General features: G+C 38.7%; 1 protein-coding gene across 2 annotated transcripts in view; it reads left to right on the top strand.

The window, feature by feature from the left end:
• sorcs3b (sortilin related VPS10 domain containing receptor 3b) overlaps positions 1-15084 on the top strand; it is a 51965-nt gene extending 36881 nt beyond the window's left edge. Inside the window, exons 17-28 of one of the 2 annotated variants that reach the window (XM_006783745.2) lie at positions 103-216; positions 804-975; positions 3146-3332; positions 3603-3736; positions 4110-4233; positions 4545-4657; positions 4881-5015; positions 5675-5774; positions 6603-6708; positions 6797-6957; positions 12481-12565; positions 13604-15084. In XM_006783745.2, coding sequence (XP_006783808.1) covers positions 103-216; positions 804-975; positions 3146-3332; positions 3603-3736; positions 4110-4233; positions 4545-4657; positions 4881-5015; positions 5675-5774; positions 6603-6708; positions 6797-6957; positions 12481-12545 — 1411 coding nt within the window. In that variant the 3' untranslated portion in view covers positions 12546-12565; positions 13604-15084. Of the gene's footprint in view, positions 1-102; positions 217-803; positions 976-3145; positions 3333-3602; positions 3737-4109; positions 4234-4544; positions 4658-4880; positions 5016-5674; positions 5775-6602; positions 6709-6796; positions 7146-12480; positions 12566-13603 lie in introns of those variants that run through there. The other variant, XM_087850182.1, reaches the window with a different exon arrangement.
• The last annotated feature ends 382 nt before the right edge of the window (positions 15085-15466 follow it).

The raw sequence follows: 15466 nt of genomic DNA, 5'->3' as shown, positions 1-15466 counted from the left end.
GCCCCACTACAAAAGCTTGCATAGCTAGATTACTCTGAGTAGCAGTGTTTATCATTTCATGACTTTTTTTTTGTTTTGTTTTGTTTTGCTTTGCTTTGGCAGTGATTATGGATGGGAGCGCCAGGCAGATGGGAATTGCTCCCCTGCTTTTTGGTTTAATCCAAACGGTGCGGCTAAAAGCTGCAGCACCAGCCAAAGCTTCCTAAACAGCACAGGGTAAGTGGCCCCCAATGTTCAGTCCATCACAAAACAATATCCCATTACACCTTTTTTGTCATGTTGTGTAGTACATAAACAGAAAATAATAGTTTACTTCCTATTGGTTGAGAAATAGGGCTCTGAGGGCCCAATCTGCATTATTTCCCAATTCTAAAATATATAATAATTCATAATGTATAATAATTCAAAACAGGTTTTTGGTTATGAAGCTTTTTTACATTCAGGAAACTGACAAAATTAAGTGTGCTCATAGAGGTCTGTATTTCAGCCTGCCATATGCACAGTATGTGCTGTTGCTGGGTGCTATTTTCCTGCACTAAATTGCAGAAATAAAACTGAGGAGCATCTTCCAAGCGGAAATAAATAAAAAATAAATGTGATTGTGGTGAACAAAGAAAAAAAATCTTTTGGGAAAAACATTTTTTCCCCACTTTTTGTAAATAGCTGTGAGCTGTATGAAAATTTACTGGCACTTAACAGTTAAGTCTTTTTTTTTTTTTTTTGAAAACTAGTAAAACATGTATCTAATGCTGGGTTCTGTTATGTGATGTGACAGTGCTCTTTACTTACTCTATGCTAAAAAGGTATCGGAAGGTTTTGTCCAATAATTGTAAGGAGGCAGGGAGGAATGTGTACTCGCCCAGGAGGCAGCCGTGTCGTCCCAGAGCACCCCGAGGCCTCCAGCTGTCTACCAGTCAGGGAGAGCTCAGTTCCCCTGTTGGAAGCAACGTTACTTTTATGGTCTCCCTCAATGAGGTGAGTTATTACACCTAAAAGTCACTGCAGTGTAAGAAGAAGCAGATATTGCATAATGAACCAAACTCAGGCTAGCGCTCTCCTGCTTTTTTTCCCTAATTCCTAAGCTAAATGAATGACTCATGTACTTTTGTCTTGATGTTATATAGAAGTGAGGATGATATGATGAATACTTTTCCATTTGTGTGTGGTAGGTGGTGGTAGGAGCAAATTTTAAAGAAAATATCTGCTCAAGTGCCCATTAAATCAGACAATCTATGTCCTCTTTTTCAGCTACTATATTTTGTTGTTTAAATATAATTTATTGGTGACAAACTGAACCTCCTATTAAAACCTGTAAGAAATAGTGTGCCTTGCTGGAGATGGACACATTTACAAAGGATGTTATTCTCAATTAATGATGGCCTACGGGCTAGCATAAATGATCTGAAATAATTAGGGGCGTAAAAGATGTAAAAGAAAAATGTGAAAACTGGTTTCAGAGTTGATTGTAATAATAAAAAACTTTACTAAATGGCGCTGACAATCAAGGTCACCTTACAAAGCATAATTTATAGTAAAGTATGCAACAGAGAGGACAGCAAATAGAACAACTGATGTACAGTTGATTCCAGAAAGGAAACGTATATAAGCTTGTTTAAAAAGACAGACAAAGCAGAAAACGGAGGGGCTGGAAAAGCAGCATGTTACAATATCATGATGTGAAAGGCAATAGGATCTGCATCAGTTCAGATGAGTTTAAGAGATTGAAGAAGCTATTTGAGCTGATGTCGTCATCGTCTGCCAGAAAACAGCATCGGATTCCAGATGTCGTCAATCGGTCTGGCTCGCTCGGCGGGAACTGGGAGCCTACGAGGAATCATCATCCAGTTCTCCATGAGGCACGACTGAGATTCATTTTGGAGGAGAGAGAAAAAAAATATATAATAGCCAGTGGTAGAAAAGACCACATAAAAGAAAGGAAGACGGTTTCTTCATTTCTTCCGAGGTGTTCATTGTTTCATTTTCCTAACCCTAACCCAAAGAAAAGAACGTCGATTTAAGCCCCCTCCTCCACTACCCAGAATTGGATAAGCAGTTACAAAAATGGATGGAACTGGAAATGATGATGGTAGTTACCAACCACAGAAAAAATGGAGACCTCATTTAAAAGTAATCTGAAATCTCAAATTATTCTCAGGAATATTTTGTAAGACTTCTCTTCTGGGAAATATGTATTGATTTTTTCAAAAGACAAATGCAGAAAAAAAGAAAAGTGTGATATTCAAAATACTAATATATACAATGTTGATCTATTTATGACTAATATATTCACAGCAGCACATTACTGCACCAAAAACCAGATCTGAATGCAATGTGTGTACCTTGTAGGATTTACATAGATTGCCCAAAAACTTGAACAGCTTTAACTCGAAGGTTATCAAAAAAAAACAAAAAACCTTTAGCCTGAAAAATGGATGTATTTATGAAATATCACCTCAAACATTGTTTTTCCTTGTTCCCTGTTCCATTCAAATTTACCTCTTTTAACATAACATAGATTTGCACCTTTTTTTAAGTTCATTAAATGTAAGAAAAAGAAACAACTTGAGGTTAGTTAAGGAAGAAGTTAGTCCTGAGATCTTATTGTTAACTAATTTAATTGGAACTAGATTCTTCTGAAATGCCTGACAGGGTGTTGCTGAATGTTTTTAAAGTGCAATTTTTCATTGCTTTGATCACCACAAATGAAGTGTATTTGATCTTTTGTTTCAGCGTGGCATCTCACTACAGATAGCCCAAAGCCTGAGTAATAAAACCAAAAGTTTGTTGTTAAAGTTTCTGTAATTTGTATGAAAAACACTTTGGTGATGGCAATGTGTCTGTTTTTGAGTGATCAGCTGGAAAAATGACACCAGATTATAAACTCCTCCATCTTACTTTGGGACTCTTTCATGACCTTTTTTGCCTCTGCGTCTCTCTTTTCACATTTCCACTTGTTTTCTCTGCTGAATTTCTGTCTTTTTCCATTCATATCCACCTTCAAAGTGTTTATGACACAGCCTATATGACATCTCAGCTCCAGCACTTCAGCGGCAGACTGATCGTTCTTCCCTTGCATGTGGTCCAAGTGAAAGTATCCTGACCTAAGCCATGATGACAGATGCTATGTAATACCATCTGTCCACAGGGAGACTCGCTGAGGACCAGCATCCAGCTAGACTTTGGAGATGGCATCAAGATCACGTACTCTAACCTGAGCAGGGCGGATGATGGCATCAAGCACATCTACAGAACGACTGGGATTTACCGCGTGACAGCTACTGCAGAAAACAGCCAAGGATCTGACAGCAGCACACTGTTTTTACACATCACCAGTATGTGAATAAGAAACATCATTACTGATTCCTGAGGCTGTGCAGATAGCATAAACCTCTTCTCTTTCATGGATAGTCACGTTCCCACTCTGCTGAATTACATTTCAGTCATGGTTTTACTACTTTTATGCATTTTAACCTTGAAAAATGCAAAAGCACACACCCGAAGCTAAATGTACATCAACTGCGATCACAATAATACTTTTCTTGCTGGCTGCATTCATTTGATGCATGTATGGATATATGATGGCGTATTTGTCATCGCCGCAGGTCCACTAGAGCGGGTGTATCTCTCCGCTCCCATTGTAGCCGTCAGGGGGAAGGAGGCTAATCTGACTGCAGTGGTTTGGCCGAGCCACACCAGAACATTGACCTTCTTCTGGTGGTTTGACAACAGCTCTGAGGTGAGACGCCTCTCCTCCTCCTCCACCTCCTCCCACCATTCTCCTATACACACAAGGCATTTATCCTTTTTACTGCTGCTTTTTCCCCCATCTTCCCACTCCTCTCTTGATGTCTTTGTGCTCTTGGTTGTAATCTAAAAGTGTAAATCTACACAGATCTCCCCACAAATCATGTAAAAAGTGACAGTATGTGACTGCCCTGTGCCATTCTGGAGGATCCAGCTTGGATGGTTGATTATATTTGCCTGAGATTGATTGTGTTCAGCGCAGCATCCCCTCATTATACAGTAGATATACGTAGTGTTCTATATTCAGCCATGAGGATGCAGCTTTTTCTGTGCATTTCTCTGTGTTTTTTCCTTTTGAAATCCAGCCCATTATAACCTTGGAGGGAAGCATCTCACACACATTTCAGAGCGAAGGAAAAAGCAAGGTCATGGTCCAGGTTGCTTCTGGGAGCACTGTAATGCAGGATTCAAAAGTTATAACTGTTAAAGGTGAGTGGGGGAGACAGTCTTCAAAGCACTTTAATTGGAGAGATGCCTGTTACATGAATATGCAATATGCTATCTCAGGGAAAGTGTGTTGCCTCTCGGTCAGCGCTGCAAGCTTCGCCACGTTGATGTCAACGTGGACTTATCTAATGAATAAAATGTCACGGTATGCGAACACGAAATCTCGAGGAGCAATTAACTTCAAGGCAGATGTTGCCAAATGAAAAAGGACAAAACTGCACATCAGATTAATCAAAACCTAAACTAGAAGTAGCGTTAATATTCTAACAGACATCACTTCACCTTTTTTCCAGAGTTCTTCAGGTCACTGCTGTTGTCGTTTTCGCCAGCGCTTGATGAGCACAATCCTGACATCCCCGAATGGAGGGAGGACATAGGCCGTGTGGTGCGGACAGCTCTATCACAGGTACATCAGTTCCTAAGAGATCTTTCCTGCAGTTGACAGTGAACACCAAAGGCTTTCAGGGTCATTACTATTTTATACGGGTGCGCTAAAATGACACAGCAGTCATGATGTTTTGTAACCCGTGTTTTCTTCTTTTATTTTGTTTAGGAGACACGTTATTTAGTGTGAATTTAGCCTCCAGAGTAAAGCCATACCTGGCTGTCCTGTTTTCGCATCACTCTAGGTGTCTGGGATTCATGAAGATCAGCTGCTGGTATCTCTGTATCCAGGGCTTCCAACTACAGCAGAGCTCTTTATTCTGCCTGATGAGCAGACATCTACTGAGCACAAGAGTGGGAGCGAAGCGGCTCTTGAGATGGTAAGAGCCACGATAATGTAGACCATGTCAGCTTTTATGTAGAGCTGCTGTTTCCTGGACATTAAACATACATTGTATTTATATTTATGCTAGATATTTAAGAGGACCTAAAGGCTGTTAATAGGATAATAAGATTAACTGTTTGTTCATGTGGTTGGTATGCATGTTTCCATAGTTGGTATTTATTTCTTCTGTTTTCCTTCTTCTTCTTGTAGCGTATCCCTAGCATCCTCCTATGTCACAAAAGCACTTGCACGTCCTCCTTCACTACATCCTCAGTAAAACTCTTAACATCTTCAGTTCTGCCACTTCCATCTCAAGCTCCTGTCTTTTTGTCAGAATAGTTGATTTTTATTTATTTTTGTTAAATGATTCTGAGCAAAAGCTTTTGAGCTCACAAAAGATCTGCAGACTGCTTATTTTGCTAGGACTCAAACAAAGTAAGTGCAAAACGCGAGAGAAATGCACTGTAATGTGTTAATTATCGGGCGAATCTTTGAACAACGGAGAGAGCCAGTCAATGGCGCCACCGGTCATTATGCTAAGCTGAGCTAATTATTGTATCAATCTTTTCTTTTCCAAAAATGTCTTGCTTGTTTGTGAAATTTTAATGTAAACCTTTGTGTTTTCTGTGTGTTTTTGTTAAAATCCTGTGACAGATATCAAATATTTTTGTCACTGCACTGAACCAAGGCCTGATCCAGTTTGAACTGAAAGCTGACATTCGCATTATTGTGTACATGACTCAGCAAACTCTGGGTAAGTCTTCAGCAGTCGTTACATTGAAACCCTTTTAGAGATACGTGAAAACAAAACACTCAAACAGGCCCTAGGCTTATTTAACGGCAGATTGATACAGCATGTCTACAGATCCACAGAGCATTAGATAAGATGTGTCTTCGTTAGACTGGTTTGACATTGAATTTTAACGACGCTCTGAAAAAATAAAGCAAGGCAAAAGACAAAGTGTTTCCTGAGAGACGGACGATGCTGTATATCACAGGATTTAAATATCCTTCACAGAGTGCCAGTTTTGCACCTGAGGCTATGAGACAGTAGCTCTCTTTGAAGTCAGCCAATCAATCACATGATTGACAAAGCAGGTGTTTGATATGCACGGGAAATTCACAGGGTCACCGGGTCATTAGCATATCGTAAAAACGTGTCGATCACCTCGCGTGTCTTTACCCTTTTCATCCACCAATGGATCTGTCTTCATTTGTGTCTGCATACAAAGGTCTGGGTTGCCTTTAAAATGATCCGGAAAGGTCAAAGACTTCATAGGCTTCTCTGTGACGGGGAAAAAGATGGGCAGTGAGAGGAAATACTTTGAATATTGCATCTCAGCATTTATAAAGCCATGACTATGCATAAGCTACTGCTGCATGCAGTATGAACCCTGGAGAGAAGCAGTGGACCTCCTAAAGGTGCTTTTTATGCCCTGAGGGGATAACATGTAGGGATATGCTCGTCATGACATTGGGTAATGAAGTAATATCCTTGGAATAGGACATGGTTTAGGAAAAAGGAATGGGTTTAACACATACGTAAAAAGTTTGGTGTTCATTTATGGTGTTTGGCTTTCAGCACCACTTGTGGACTCAAACTCACTTCCCAGTGGGTCGGCCATGCTGATGCTGCTCATCGTGGTGTTTGTTGGTTTAGCTGCATTCTTCATCTACAAGTTCAAAAGGTATGTTTACTGAGATAATGAAGTAAATACTGTTGAACTCACTTGATAATCAAAAGCTAATCATCTTTATTGCTCTGCTGTCTCTTAGGAAAATCCCTTGGGTTCACGTCCAGACTGAGGACAGCCATGAGAAGGAGCCAGAAGTGATAAGCACAGTCGGTCAGAATGACACCATGTCCAAGGTCAAGCTCAGTGAGTTTCCCTCCCAGAAAGAACTCATGGAAAAAGAGCTGGAGGCGAGGAACATAGGTAATCCTTTCGAAATGCCTTTACTGCAGGCAAACTGTGACTGTGTTGTTGAAAAATGTGCCGTAATTATTACTAATGGAGTAGTGACACAAAATCTACAGTCTAATGAGGCTGCACTACTGTGCAAACGTTGTGAGGCATCCCTCTTTTCTATATATGTTGCTTCCAAGTACCCAGGCTATGTCTAATTTTTTTTTTAATGGTCGGGAGCAATAATTCTCCAGGCTTTCTGAAGGTCTTTCAAAGTGACTTTTGACATTGGTTGCTTTTTTACTTATTTTCAGTGCAGCTCTTGTACCTGACCATTTTCAGAGTATTTTTATGAACCACTTAACACTGAGGTATAAATCATTTAAGCTTAAAAAGGCTCTTAGCTTACAGGATTAACAGTGTTGTATCTACCCACAGAAAACTACAACAAAGAACCAATTTTAAATTGTATTGTTTGGCCCTTTGTTAGCCTGTCAAAAAATGTCATTTGTATGAAAAGTGTTAACAATATAGTTTGAAATACACAAAATATTACTTTTTGCAACAACAAGGTGATTCTTACGGCGCTATTAGCTAAAAACCTGGCAGATCGCAGCGAGCTGTGTAGTCTATCCTTAAAAAAAGTTGAGGAAACTGGACAAATGGAGGACAAAAGAAGAAGTGGCAGGCCTAAAAAGTATCCACATGATGATGAAGTATGAGTCATATCTAAAAGTCATGTCTTTAACAAATGAAAAACAACTTGACACAGGGCCTGAGAGACACATCTGGCCCTTTGTGGTCTCAGTGGAAGGATGGCTGTCGAGAAACCATTATTAAGGTAGGAAAACGTGAAGCAAAAGCTCATGTCTGCGGAATTACAGAAGGATGGGAATGAAAATTAGTGGCAACAGGTCTCATAGAGTAATGAGTCCACATTTGAAGTTTTTTGTTCAAATCATAATCAATATGAATGGAGGAGGTCAGAAGTGAGGTACAACAGTGAGTGTCTAGGATGGAAAAAGCACAAATTGAAATAGTATCAGTCACAGATTGGCCTCCTCAGAGTCCAGATCTCAACATTATTGAAGCATTTTGGGATCATCTTGATAGAGAACAGGAACAAAAGACAGCCAACATCCAAATAAGAGCTTTGAAAGTCCTTCAACAACCCTGGAGAACTATTCCTGAAGACTACTTAAAGAAATTACAAGAATGCTGCTAAGAGAGTTAAAGATGATCAGATCAAATATTCACTTTCAAGCTTGTTACAATTGTGCAAGCTCTGTTTTTGCCTTACATACTGTATTAACATGTTAGATCATATATTTCAATAAAATGCTGGACCTACTTTATGTTAAAACATAGTGTGTAAACATATAGTATAAATGTCAAATAGTCAAGTACAGTATAAGTTCCCCACGAATGTACTTTGTTGCTTTCAATCATTGAAGAGAAAGTGTATCATGATGCAAGCTTTTATTTCAGGCCCACATTAAGAGTATATGAGAACCTACTGTGATTATTTTTTAATGTATTAATATGTATTTTATTAATACGGGGTTTAAAGGCTGAATGTTATTGTAAAAGACAGATGCTGATTAACTTTTTATTGCCCTAAAAAACATCACTGAGCATTTGAATAAATCTGAAATTTAATATAGCGTAGACTCAAAGTACGATGATGTTCTTTTTGCTCTTATTTAAAATGGCATGTTTTTTTTTTATTTTTTTTAGTGAAACTACTCAAAAATACATTAGAATTCAGTGCGTGTCTGAGGTGCTGCAACGTCTTTATCAATGCTGTGTGTCATATTTTTGCAATTTTGCACAGCCCGAGCACAACTGCAGCATCTGCACAGAAACCAGATATCACCATGACAAGTTAACTTTTTGATTGCTATGCTTGACATCCGCTGTGATGTCTTTTAGATGAGAACTATTCAGTCCCTGCAGACGGTGTGGACTGTTTGACAAAACTAGCATTGCAGTGCTCCTGACACAGACATGTGGGCTGCAGGCCTTTTTTCTGGTCACTCAGCACTTTGGCTGTTCTTCATTTCTCAGCCGTTTCAACCAAGTCCTTGCTGATCTGAAACAAATTGACTCCTTTTTAGTTGCTTTCGAGAGTGTTTATTTAGAAAAGGGCAGAGCAGCATGGGGCCTTTAATCTGTGGCTCGCTATGCTAAATGAATTTACAACCTGCTGCTTAAAGATTTCATTAGTACTCATCAGCTTGGTTTGATTTTCATGTATTCTAATTCTGGCTGAGATATAAATGTTCCCAGAAAGCTGAGTCTGCTGTATTCGGTTTTCACTATTTTACAGGAACGTTATAAAGTCTACCATCTGTTAGTCCAAGTCGCTGTTCAGCTTACTGCAGGATTAATATGATTGTTCATCTGTTTTGAGTATTGCCATCGATGATTTACCTACACAATTTTGTGAACTCTTTTTAAAAATGTGGAATAAATAGAGCACATCTGTTATACAGTACTGAACCTTCCATGTCTTGTAAGGCAGGTGTTCCACCAGCCAGTGGGAAATATTTCCTTAGAGAGTTTAATTTAATTAATGTGTGGGTTCAGTGATTTTATGTGTCCTCACTTTAGTCCAAATATCCTTACATGCTTTAAAAAGAAGAAGAATCTCTTATCACTGGTAGCTGTCACAATGCCGCTGAAGCTATTAAGTAAAATTACAGTCAGAATTCATGAAGGTTAAAAGGAAGATTTGAATGTTTCAAGCAGTATCTGACAGACTTAAATGAACATTTTTTTGGCAGCTTAGTTAAGGACTTTCATTTGATATATGTTAATACTAAATGATTAAAATGACAGCTCATATGGGTGCCGTAGAAAATTACAGTTGAGTTGAAATGGGGATTAATTATGCTGGAAAGGGGATTCATGTATGATACATTATACAAGACAGGAAGTTGTCAGGACCAGTCTACCTAGCAATCAGCTAAGGAAGACAAGTTAGAATTCTCTGATTAGCATTTGTACGTACAAAATTGATGCTGTATGAGGAAAAAGGAAACTTTTTTTGAAAGGAGGATGAGGCTTGCACTGCATGTAGCCTCCAAAAATTACACCTGAATTCACTAGACTCAGTGTAGGAGTATCAAATGTCATCTCTTGGTCAAAGAGACAAAACACTGAAGCAGTAACTTTTGAAGAGCACCTCTCTACATAATTGGTCACAGCTATCAGTCTCGGGTGTATCCTGCATGTGCTCCATTGATGGTTACTTTTAAGTGACATCCTTAAATCGATTCTGAGTTGTTTTCTAATAATGGTGTGTCAAAAGGCAATGTGACAGGACAGTTTGAAAGGTCTTCTTATTGATGAACCTACAGAGAATTAACCTCTGACTCTGCAGCTGCCCTCAGCTTTGCAGGGCTTTACAGTGGACTTAACCTTAGCTATGCAATCTGCAACTAGCATGTTGAGTCCACTCTTATTGTGAAAAAGCTCTAAAAACACCAGCGGCTCAGCACCAAACAGCAAGTAGTCAAGATTAAAAGTTAGATGGCAAAAATACTGAGACATTTTGCAGCTATAAAAACTTTATAGGAGACCAAACACAGAGCTGAAAGAGGGGATAATGTTATTTTGTAACAACTGGTTGTGCAAAGTAACATGTTTGCTGCAAAACAATTGGCCACATAAATCTGAACAGATCTGTATATTAATTATTTTTGCATTCAAAGCAGTCACAAAAACGGTTTATTGCAGCTTCATTAGTAATGTTTGTTATGTATTGGTCTGAAATAAAACAGAACCATCTAGATTTTAAACAAAACCTAACTGGAATAAGAATCATTTGATATAGAAATGGAAGTTAACATGTCTGAAAAAAGATCATCAGCCCTGGCCTGGTGAATATGAGAGCCAGTCAGTGTATCACTGCCTTAAATGCCCTCTGGACACATGAGAGCAATGTAGACCTACATAAGGTCTGACAAAAGTTCTGAGGATTCCCTCCTGGTACCAAACAGCAGTCTGTGTATGCAGGTCTGTATGACCTTGCAAGGATAAGGATAAGATCATCACTGACCCACGCCAAAACTTGTAATGCCGGATGATGTTTCAGACATCATAAAGTTTCCCATGGTGTCTCCAGACTCTTTGACTCATTGTCAGAGCGAACCTGCTTTCATCTGTGAAGCCAACAGGGGATCAGAGGTGGATACTGCCAATTTTTGCATTCTTTGGCGTATGCCAGCCAAGCTGCACGGTGGTGGGCTGTGAGCACAGGTTCCACTAAAGGACTTCAGCCCTTCATACCAGTCTCCCGTAGTCTGTTCCTGACAGTTTGGTCAGAAATATGCACAATGAGCCCACTAGAGGTCATTCTGTAAGGCTCTGGCAGTGCTCCCCCTGTTTTTCCGCACACACAGGAGCAGAGGCCAATCCTGTTTTGTGGTTGATGCCCTTCTTCGATCTTGTCCACCTCTCTGCATGTATTAGCCAGTCTTTTGGTATCATGTCCACAATCTTGAGACTGTCCTTAGACATACACCAAAGTTTTTGTGATGGCATGTATGGATGCGCCATCCTGGAGCAGCTACCTGTGCAGCCTGAATGGGCTGCAGGTATTGTTTCATGCTACCAGTAGTGACAAGGACACTAATAAAAAGCAAAATAAGAGAAAAATCAGTCGGGAGGGATAAGGAGAGAGCAACTGTCTGTGACCACCTCCTGCAGAAACATTCCTTTTTTAGCAGCTGTCTTGTTGTTGCCTCTCCAGTGAACCTGTTGTCACTTTCACTGTTACCAAAGCAGCTGAAATGGATTTACAATAGTTTATGCTTCCTAACTGAACAGACTGATAAACTTGATGTTTAACCGACTGTGTTATACTGTGACAATCAAGTGTTCTGCTCATTTCTTTGAGCTGTGCTTTTAGCTTTATAGAGGTGAAAGAGCTCGCTTTAGTTAATATACAGTTACTGTTTCTGGTTCATTTTAAAAAGCACTAGAATTCCAATCTCAATTTTAAAGCTCATTTTATCTTTTATATTAAATACTCATTTTGCTGCAGGCTACACATGATTTACTCGTAAAACATCCCTCTTATAAGATTAATTTAAAGCTAAAAAAATCAGTATGTCTTTTGTAAATCTGAACTGACAGCCAGGTCTCCACCTTAATGAATTTATTGCAGGTTATTACTTATGAGGATGAACATGAAATTAGGTTCAGGCTGCTCTATACAAATGGCTGAATTTATTGAACTGAGATGTTTGAGACGCTGAAGTTCAACTTTCGAATAAGCCACTGTCTGCACGATCTGAATGACCCCACTTGTCACGGCGATTGTATCTTATCAGCCCACCGTCATCACCAGCTCAGCCCTGCTCAGATAAGCCATGTTCTTTTAGTGTGTTTCAGGCAAAATGCATGAATGATGCAATTAAATATAAAAGCCTCTACAAGCTATTTAATTTAAAAAAAACAAAAAAAAACAAATCATGCCACAGCAGTCCCCTGCTATTTTATTTACTCAGTTTAATAATTTGTTCACCTCTTCTTCTTTTTTTTCAGGTGGAATTGGCAGAAATATGGAGAGAATTGTTACAAGGGAATTTCCAAACTGTACTAATGTCTAAGACATGAGCTCTGTTACAGAGTAAGTACTAATTGTTGTGTTTCAATTGTGATGAAATAGTTTTATTTACTGGTCTCTTTTTTCTTTGTTTTCATGCCAATAGCTGCTATCGTTCCGAGACATTTTTTTTTTTATTCATGTGGATAGAATAAGCATCTAGTTTACAATACCAGATGATAAAGATGAATCCACTGAGCTAGACTACAGGGCCTCTAGTTTGGGGACAGTTAATGCTAAAATGTGTTAATAAGTGCAGCAACAAGCAAAAAGTGCCATCAAGACTTCCTCACTCTTTACCACATGCCATGGATCCTACATTGCTAATATGAACATTATCAATATTATGAATACTCAGATGATGTTGTGCTGCTTTAAATATTGTTTTACTCCTTTTGTATAGTATTTGGGAAATACATGGCCGGGCACTAGAAAACAAATACCCCGGAAGCTTTGGTAGGTGCCCTTCTAGAGAAAACAGTGTTAGGAATATATGGGTATAATGTTAATAAGAAAGGGGATATTATTAATGGAGAGGTTAGTACAAGAGAGAGGATGGATAGGCTTTACTATAGTTTGTTAACTTGACATTGATTTCTCAGTAGTTGTCGTAAGGACAGCCCTGTGGGAATATTAGAATACTACTAAACAAGGCTGGAAAATACTGATTCCATCTAATAAAAAGGTTCATATTTATCTCTATCATACTAATTCGACTAAAATTGATAAACTCTGTCAATTACAATATTTTATTTTATACTTTTTGTTTACTTTTTCCTCTTTGTTACATCCTGAAGAGCCGTGTCCACACAGGGAGCAATTCATGCATCTGAAACCAACAGTTGTTTGCTAGCGATCATTCCAGGCTCTGGTTGCCTCGGTTATGCTCTGTATTGATTACCAGGTTGTAAGTCAATCACCGGCATCTCTCTGGTAGTCACTTCAATCGATTGCCTCAATTTTGAGAAAAGTTTATCTTGGACTTGTCCACTTTGCTTTGTTAGCAGTTTTTTTGATCTATAGTCACTTGAGGTTGACTTTGTGGTCACTGGTGTGTTTCAGATAACTGGTCACTGGAGAATCACTTGTTGTGTGGACACAGCTTTAATGGATAGTCAACCCATCCAACAAAGACTTGCATGATGGGGCAGATTACATTCTGCTCTTCCTTCATAATAGCTCAGTCGCACTAGTATAAAACTAGCACTGCAACTCCATTATGACTATGAAAAATGGGTAGTGGCCTTGTGATTGCATCAGATTTTTTTTTGCATTTGGCGTCCAATTGCAAATAAGAAGCAGAAGTTGAGCATGCAACACCTTCAACCTTTGTCTCTAAACTATCATGGCCTGACTCAGACTGAGTGCAGTCACCTTCAGACTCGTTAGCAAAGGTTTGCATAAAACTGCAGTGTAATTTATAAACACAGATTGCAACACAATGCAATCAATCTGAGTCAGTCTGCACCAATGAGCACAACTCATCTGCGGCGCATCTCTTTGGAATAGGAGACATGACTCAACTGGTTGCCAACAAGTTGTATTCTGGTTATATCTCTATATGAAAGCAAGGTTGCTGACCATCTCTGTCATTTTGCGGCAATGATGTCATTATTTGTGGAGGAAATTCTGTTTCAGATCTATGAGGTTCTGGCTGAACTCTGTAAATAGTTTGTGTGAATTTCCGTTTAATGTGAATTTCTGTGTATGTAGAGCCAGCTACATTCAAACTGAAAGCAGACTGATAGCAGACTGACTCCGTCTTTTTGCCGTTTTATTGCTGTCTTCATCCACCAAAGGCAACTGACTGCGAGTGGTTGCAAACCTGGTCCCTGTCTTTGAAACAATCATTTCAGGTGACAAGATCCTCATTGTACACAGTCTCAGTAATTTTGGCTCACATCACTGTTTTCCTGAGTGTGACTATAATATAAGACAAAAATATAATAGATTGTTTGATTTTTTTTTAAATCATATAATTTATTCTATTAACCTCTTAAACTTTATGCTCAAGCTAAACGTTACCATCCTAAAACTAGAGGTCTTTGAGTTGTAGATATAATGCTTATGCATACATATGTGACTGTTGGTAAAGAGTATAAGACAGGGATGTATGTTTCTGCTCTGTTAGATAACATGGTGCTTTCAATGACTGTTTCTCAGAATATGTTATACAACATCATGAAAGTCTGGCCTTACAAGTGGAAATATCGACAACATGTACATAGAATAAGATGGAATTTAAATCTGTACACTAGCATCTTCATACATTGTCGTTAAGGCAGCCCACTGAGCAGGCAGTTGTGTCTTTCCTTGATTTTAAGTTCCACAGCAAGATGTATGTCCACTTTTTTTTAATTTCATTGGGGTTTTTTTTTTGTTCGTTTGGGTTTTTTTTTTACAGTAGCATGCCCTAATTATCTGTGATAAAAGACTATAAAAGACTTTTATTGGGGTGAGCCAGTACTGTATATATAAATATATATATATATATATATATATCATTGTGATTTTAAACTTTACTTGACACATTAAACAAACTATTAAACACCTTGTCTTATAGTCTAGTTGTGCATTTGCCCAGAGTTGTGCATGAAACATGAAACTTCTATGATATTGTTCCTTTTTGTCAATTATATAAAATCGTCTTGTTTGGAATCACATTTCTTACTGTGAACAAATTGCCATTTTGAAATTGTTCAAAATAAATGTATTTTTATATGGAATTATGTTTTGTATTATGCATACACCCACAGTAAGCCTAACAGTGGAACATGTAAGATTAAGAAATGGCTCGCAGTGCTTACAAAAAATGTTGGGGTTGTGACGACACAAACCTAAAAACCAAAGGGTTCGAGAAGCTTCTCTTTAACAGCACCACCACAGCCTTATCTGAAACACAGGTGCCATGTAGCAGCCAGTGTA

The sequence above is a fragment of the Neolamprologus brichardi genome, chromosome 13, assembly GCF_056152115.1.
Source record: "Neolamprologus brichardi isolate AB-2024 chromosome 13, ASM5615211v1, whole genome shotgun sequence".
Classification (NCBI taxonomy): domain Eukaryota; kingdom Metazoa; phylum Chordata; class Actinopteri; order Cichliformes; family Cichlidae; genus Neolamprologus; species Neolamprologus brichardi.
This window is presented reverse-complemented; position numbering and strand designations above follow the sequence as displayed.